The sequence below is a fragment of the Coffea arabica genome, chromosome 4c (genome assembly GCF_036785885.1).
Source record: "Coffea arabica cultivar ET-39 chromosome 4c, Coffea Arabica ET-39 HiFi, whole genome shotgun sequence".
In the NCBI taxonomy this organism is placed as follows: Eukaryota; Viridiplantae; Streptophyta; class Magnoliopsida; order Gentianales; family Rubiaceae; genus Coffea; species Coffea arabica.
Genome location: NC_092316.1, coordinates 22,735,970 through 22,742,760, shown reverse-complemented (window position 1 = coordinate 22,742,760; position 6,791 = coordinate 22,735,970). Strand labels below are relative to the sequence as shown.

Sequence of the window (6,791 nt, the reverse complement as noted above, 5' to 3'; positions counted from 1 at the left end):
ATCGGGAGAATCAATTGGAATCCACTATTCCTCAGTCTTGGACGCTTTATGTAAAGTAGAGATATTTGTATTCAATTAAATATGAAACATGCAACAATCTGTCTTCTCATGAACCCAGTTTCCACAAATGTTAATATTTTATTAATATAACAATTAAAATCAATTTCAATAATTCAAATTTAGTAGGTTAGATAAAAGTTGTTAGAAAAGTGAGAAACCAAAAGAAAAATAACTCAAATTTATTAAAAGTCCAAAAAGAATTTAGTACTTCAGCTCTAGAAATCCTCCAAATGACTATATATTAGAACAGCGATAATCAAAATAGATTACATAATTAAAAAACTTAATATTTCAAACATTTATTTTCTTAAGTTTCACTTTTTAAAGACTCTCAACTCGTTATTCAATAATGTCCATATGTTGCTTCAAAACCAAGCATGACTGTGTTTAGTACTGCTTACGCTTCCTCTTCGGTGTTTTATTTCTAGACCCATTATATATATGTTAATTCTGTGACACCCCAATACATTTTCAACTTCTGCCATACACAACATTTCCAAACCGGCCCGTGCCTGTTATAGGTCACCATTTACTTTTGTAAACATATTCCTTTCATCATTTGTACATGTCAATTTCTTTGACATATTCTTTACCTTTCCACGTACCTGCTTCTTTGCCATATAATTTACTTTTCACACCTGTCTTTGAAATATGTGAATACACTACAGAATTTACCTAGTCTATATATTATCTACTACTTCAACTCTAATCACTGCCAACTGCCCACTCCCCGCTCCCCACTACCCACTCACCACTCATGCCACCCACTTCAAAGATTCCGATATAAATAGCTCTCTCCGTCAAATTAGTTTAATTAAAATTTTTCTCTCTCTATTTTTCCCTATCTTCTCTCCGCAGATCTGATCTTCAACCGGACGACACAAGGCTACACTTCTGAGAAGGTCAGCTTTCTCTACGTTTTCAGCTGTTTTGACTTTCTAAGACTAAATGCTTACGTTTTTTGTGTAATTTATTCGGTTAATTTTCTGGTATGGATCTGGATTAAATTAGGCATTTCCAGAGTGTTTTAGCTGTCAATTTTTGCTATACTGTTTCAGATCTAGGTTTTGACGTTGATAGTTATTACTTTTCTTGCTGTGAAAGTGACTTTATCTACTCATTTGGCTTTTTTGAACTTCTTTAATTATATTAAATTAAAGAAGATGTAGCTGTGCAATTTAATGTATTTAGTTCCTGAATTGCTGGTGAGATTTTTTCTATTTGATCTTCTAATGATGGAAGATTTTCGAATTGTTGAAATATGGAGTTTTGTATAACAAAATTTTGTTATCCTGTTAGGATCTGCCAAAAGTCTGGAAGTTGCAAAACAGACGGAAAATCTGTCTATTCTTGGAAAAACAGAAATCTTGTAATGGAGTTCGGATAGCTTCTGATTTTGGTTTATTTATGGTTGGGGTTGACTTGTGAGTCTTAAGTCGAATCACTATGGACTGTAAGATAAATCCTGTTGCATTAGCGATCCAACAAGAACCACTTATGGAAGGATGAAGCTTTCTTCTTTTTACAGCTGATGGTTTTGGTGGCGTGGGTGGATAGACTAGCTTTAGGTATTTTTTTAATTTAATTTTTTTGGTTGTGATGCAAAATTCAATCAAGAGTGTCTTCAAATTTCTACTTTTGGAGGGAGTAAACTGAGGATTTTATATAAAGGCAAATGATTGTCGATCTCCATGAGAAAGCTAAAATGGAGAAGCGGGGGATTTGCTTCATTTCCTCGTACATGAATCAGATTTGAAGCTATTAATCGAACTACTACACAATTTACTGGTACAGTGGAATTCAGTTGCTTGATCCTTTACACTTTTGGATGGTTGACTTGGGTTTTACTCTTCATTGAACTAGAAGAACCAAAGAAGAGATTGCCATCTTGTTTTGTTTCTGTTTTTGTGTTGCTTGAGCTTTCTATACAAGAATTTGATCTAACTATTCTGCTGGACATGATTAGTTTTTGTGCTAACTGTTCTTGGCCTCTGTGTTCTTATTGTGTGCTCAATGTGAAAACAGTTGCTGAGCTCGCAAAAAGATAAATTAAGAAATCATGGGTCGTGGAGTGAGCAGTGGTGGAGGACAAAGCTCTCTTGGCTACCTCTTTGGAAGTGGTGAGGCACCAAAACCTGTTACAAACAGTGCAGAAGCTCCTAAAAACCAGGCACCAGTTGAGACCAATGTGGTTTCTCTGAAGCCTACTTCTGTTGCACAACCTGTTGATGCTTCTAAGCAGATTCCTGCTGGCATCCAAGGAAACAAAGCAAACAACTATTTCCGTGCTGAAGGGCAGAATAGTGGCAACTTCCTCACTGTATGATCATATTCCTGTTCTATTATTTGGCTTGCTTCATTGAACATGTAAATATTTTCCACACTGTTTTATTTGTGCAATTTTCCTGGCAAACATGTCCCCCTAAGAAAAAGATAATTAAAGGAAAAGAAGTTCATCTTTGACAATGCCCAGAAGTTTTTTGCCCATACAGGAATTTTGCATCTACAGAAAGGTTTTGTGTTGTTCTGCTTTATTGTTTTGGGGGTGAAGAGGGAGGATGGCAGGTGGGTGATTGAATGTACTCGCAGGTGGAAGAGTTAGGAAATTGTTTTTGTGCTTTAGAATTGCCTCTCTGCCATTTTTTTTTTGGCTCTATTACTCTGTTATGAATTGCCCTTCCTGGATTGATCAACTTGACATACAAAGCTTTTAATTTTTTTTTAGGATCGGCCGTCTACCAAAGTCCACGCCGCCCCTGGTGGTGGATCTTCGCTGGGTTATCTGTTTGGAGGTGGCAACAACTAGATGTTGTGTATCATCAAAGATGAGATTGTTCTTCCCAAATGTCTAGGCCTCCTTTCAAATTGGGGCAAACAATATTTTCAACTGTTTGGAGACATTTTGAAATGTAATATAATCCTTTTTCTGGTTCAGTGTCAGGGACGGGATTTTTAGCATTTTTATTGAACCTTTCGTTTTCATAGATGAGGAATCCCCACCCTGGCTTTTGTTTCTCTCAACTAAATCAAGTTTATCTACTGTTAACTGTTGTATTCTTCATGCTAATGATGTTTATTATTTGTGTGAATTACTAGGTGCGAGGTTCTTTAAAATTGACGTTGATCAGTTTGCTTGCTCCCTGTACGTTCCTTTTTCTCCAGTCTCCTGGAGTTACTGCTAATCCATATTCTTGACTGGATAGCATGTCTTCACAACGTAGGATGTTGCTTTTCTAGCATCACGCGTAGTAACTTCTGGGATGTTGGGCTTAACCTGGCACATATTTGCACGTCTGGTTGAAAACATGGAAACATTGCTAAAAAATCGAAGAACATGTTACTGCCATGTGGAGGAGTTGCCGCACTGGGGAGGATCAAATTTCAGGTAGAGATACGCATTGACGACTGCCGAAGACGTTAGAACATAACCATATCAATTTCACATACAAGTCATGGATGTAACATGTTCCAGGATGGCAGATGTGATGAAGTCAAGCACTCGATTAACGTGTTTGATTCATTCAGTGTAATCCCAATAGCCTCTATGGTCTCACAGGTAGCGGTGTCTGCATTCTGTAATTCGATCCTTTTTTTTTCTTGTTAAATGAAGTGGCTAGGTGACATGCCTACATCATTAAGTAATGAGCACCTCAGACTTTTTGGGAACATCATGACATCTTCCCAGATGCTGGTACTTTCAGGATACCTTTATGGTGGGGACCTGCCTATGGTAGGAAGACGGAGACGTTAAATTACTGCACAGCGCGTGGAAAAAAAATAAATGAGAACCATCTGCGGATGCAACCAAAAAGTACACTGACTTCCGTATGAATTGGGGCAGGAAGTTTTTTTGCATGTTAAAATCAGAGGCATTTATGTGTTTGTAAATGTACCCATTACGATCGGAAAAATGTTGCAAATGCCTTGGACAAAAAATGTGCATAAAGAAGGTACCGAAATTTTAAGAAATAATAAATGATTATCGCACATGCATGGGGGATAATAATTTGGAAGAAGGAAGAGTGGAGGTAAACGAAAGGAGTCAAGCCTTCATTATATTTATATACATATATAAATTTAGTGACCAAGTGTTCAGCTTAAGCATCCGGGAAAATGGTTCCATGACTATCGTTATGGTAAAAAAACTTATTATAATAGGTTATAATAAATTTAGCAACCATTTGATTACCTGTTGAATTTATCCACTTGAATAGGATTATGCGTAAAAATAAAGAAGTAAGTTTGTCATCTAAAATAGTAAGTTAACGTAATAAACTAGTAATTTTTGCAGCGCAAAATGTGAATTGAAAGTATTACGAAACATACTTTTTAAAGAGATAAATTACAATTTTTATCCTCAATATACTTTTGAGGGAGTAAGTTTATTCGAAGTAATAGTATGTTTTTATACATAAATAATCATTTTTACTTATAACATAGTAAATTTCATTAATGACAAAACATGCTTATTTATGGCAAAAATTCTCTATTATGCTTAAAAAGCTTATGCCAAGCCCATATTTTATTGCTATTTAAAATAACACTAAAATGTTTTATTAATGATTAAAATTGAGTACCTTACTTAGTAAGTAATGTTAATATATTTGTATAAATACTTGATCATATGTGAAAAAATTAGTATTTTTGAAATTTATACATAATTAAAATTTTTTCTGTTGCAGTTTTTAAAAAAAGTAAGCGAAATTTTTTTTGCGCAGAGCACCAAAATCCACAAGTCAAAATAGTTGGTTTGAAAGGGAAAGATACAGCTGAATAGCATTGTTTAAAGCACCAAATAAATAGATGTAAAATGCTGGTTAAAAACTGATACTTTGACATATAATAAAGGAAAATCATAAAAATTAGGCCATTTATGGAAAAATTTTTCATTAATAAAAATTCCAACTCTTCACGGCTTTCTTACCAGTCCTCCAAAGCATGAGCAAAGTGCCAATAATTGAAATAGTAATTTTTTCGATTTATACAGAATTAATTTATTTTTTGCAAATTTAAAAAAAATTGAAATTTTTTTATCAAAAAGCACATAAGTCAAAAGGATTGATCTAAAAGGGAAAGGAATAGCAGATATGTACAGTACTTATATTTCACGTCCGAAGGACTACAGTGCTGTTTTTGACAATAACCCGAAAAATATGTAATGCAAACGAAACCGATTCTTCATTATTTAAAATACCAAATCTGTGATTGTGTTTTAACTGTTATCCATTTGTATTCTAAAGTATCATTTTTTCATCCAATACCACCTCTTTAACACCCATTTTTCCTTAAAAATTTTATTTATTGGATGAAAAAATAAACCTTTTATGCAATAAAACACCAACTCTTTGTAGTTTTCCTCCATTATAAGAACAGAGTACCCATTTTTTCATAAAAAAATTTATTTATCAGATAAGATAAAAATTAACCCATTTTTCAATAAAACAGTAGTTATTTATGGTTTTCGTCCATTATAAGAACAGAGTACCCATTTATAAACAAAAAAAAATTATTTATCAAATAAAATAAAAATAAACCCATTTTCCAATAAAACACTAACTCTTTATGACTTTCCTCCATTATAAGAACAGAGTACCCATTTTTGCATAAACAAAATTTATTTATCGGCTAAACTAAAATTAAATCCATTTTTCAATAAAATACGAGTTCTTTATGACTTTTCTCCATTATAAGAACAAAGTACCATAACAAAATTTGTGGATAAATTAAAATTAAAATAAATCTATTTTTCAATAAAACATTAGGTCTTTGTGACTTTTCTCCATAATAAGAATACAGTACCTACCTTTCAATTGAAAAGTGTATTTATCGAATAAAATAAAAATAAACCTGTTTTCTAATAAAACACTAGTTCTTTATGACTTTTCTCCATTATAAGAACAAATAACCCATTTTCGCATAAAAGAATTTATTGGATAAAATAAAAATAAATCCATTTTTCAATAAAGCACCAGCTACTTATGGCTTTCCTCCATAAATTATATATTTTAATATGTTAATTTATTAGTTAGATAAAATCAGAATGAAATTAGGTTGAACAACAAATTACCCTTTACGATGAAATTGAAATACAGAAAAGTAACCCATAGCAAGTTTTAACTCCATTTCCAATACAAAAATATGCTACAAATTCTTTTGGCAAACGCAAGACACCTCATTCATAAAGTCTCAAGAAACCTTTCCAACCATTATGCAAAAGTAACTTATTCATTCTAAATTTTTAGCATCAATTTGATTATCAGTTGGACGTATCCACTTGAATAGGATAATATGTATTTTCTGAGCCGGGACACAAGACATAATAGGAATTAAACTTGCATTAATGTAAACGTAACAAAATGAGAAAAATAGCATAACAATTAATACAATAATAAGAATAACATAATTGGTATAACAAAATTAGTTTAGTCTACAAATTTATTTTTTTCTGCAGATAGTTCGCAAATATGACATTCAACCACTAAAAAAAAGACATTTATATTTGTCTATATGTATTGCAGAGAGAATTTTAGATAAGGAGCTTTTCAAATTGTCAAAAGTTCAAATATTATTTTATTACAATTTTACATTTCTAAAATTAAGAAATGTTTATCTCACAACTAATCCTTTAACTGCTCGTACAAATCCTATAATCGTGTTCATGTTTTTCCCACATTTCCCTCACATTTTCCCTACTAACCAATAAAATTAAAACTCCCGAATTTTAACTAACA

General features: G+C 32.6%; 1 protein-coding gene across 2 annotated transcripts; it reads left to right on the top strand.

Annotated features, from left to right (window-relative positions):
• The first annotated feature begins 779 nt into the window (after window positions 1-779).
• On the top strand, window positions 780-3,149 carry LOC113739940 (protein SPIRAL1-like 2). Of its 2 annotated transcripts, none has more exons than XM_027267364.2 (3): window positions 780-962; window positions 2,086-2,380; window positions 2,786-3,149. In XM_027267364.2, the coding sequence occupies exons 2-3, from the start codon at window positions 2,120-2,122 to the stop codon at window positions 2,864-2,866; spliced, it is 342 nt and encodes a 113-aa protein (XP_027123165.1). In that variant the 5' UTR covers window positions 780-962; window positions 2,086-2,119; the 3' UTR covers window positions 2,867-3,149. The 2 variants fall into 2 exon arrangements, with proteins under 2 accessions (XP_027123165.1, XP_027123166.1); XM_027267365.2 differs by lacking the exon at window positions 780-962 and adding an exon at window positions 1,370-1,848.
• Window positions 3,150-6,791: the final 3,642 nt, after the last annotated feature.

What these genes read in the sequence shown, in the direction of transcription:
- LOC113739940 (XM_027267364.2), top strand. Translation starts at nt 2,120, where the DNA reads ATGGGTCGTGGAGTGAGCAGTGGTGGAGGACAAAGCTCTCTTGGCTAC. An exon ending in ATAGTGGCAACTTCCTCACT is followed by an intron (nt 2,381 to 2,785) that starts GTATGATCATAT and finishes ATTTTTTTTTAG; the next exon opens with GATCGGCCGTCTACCAAAGT.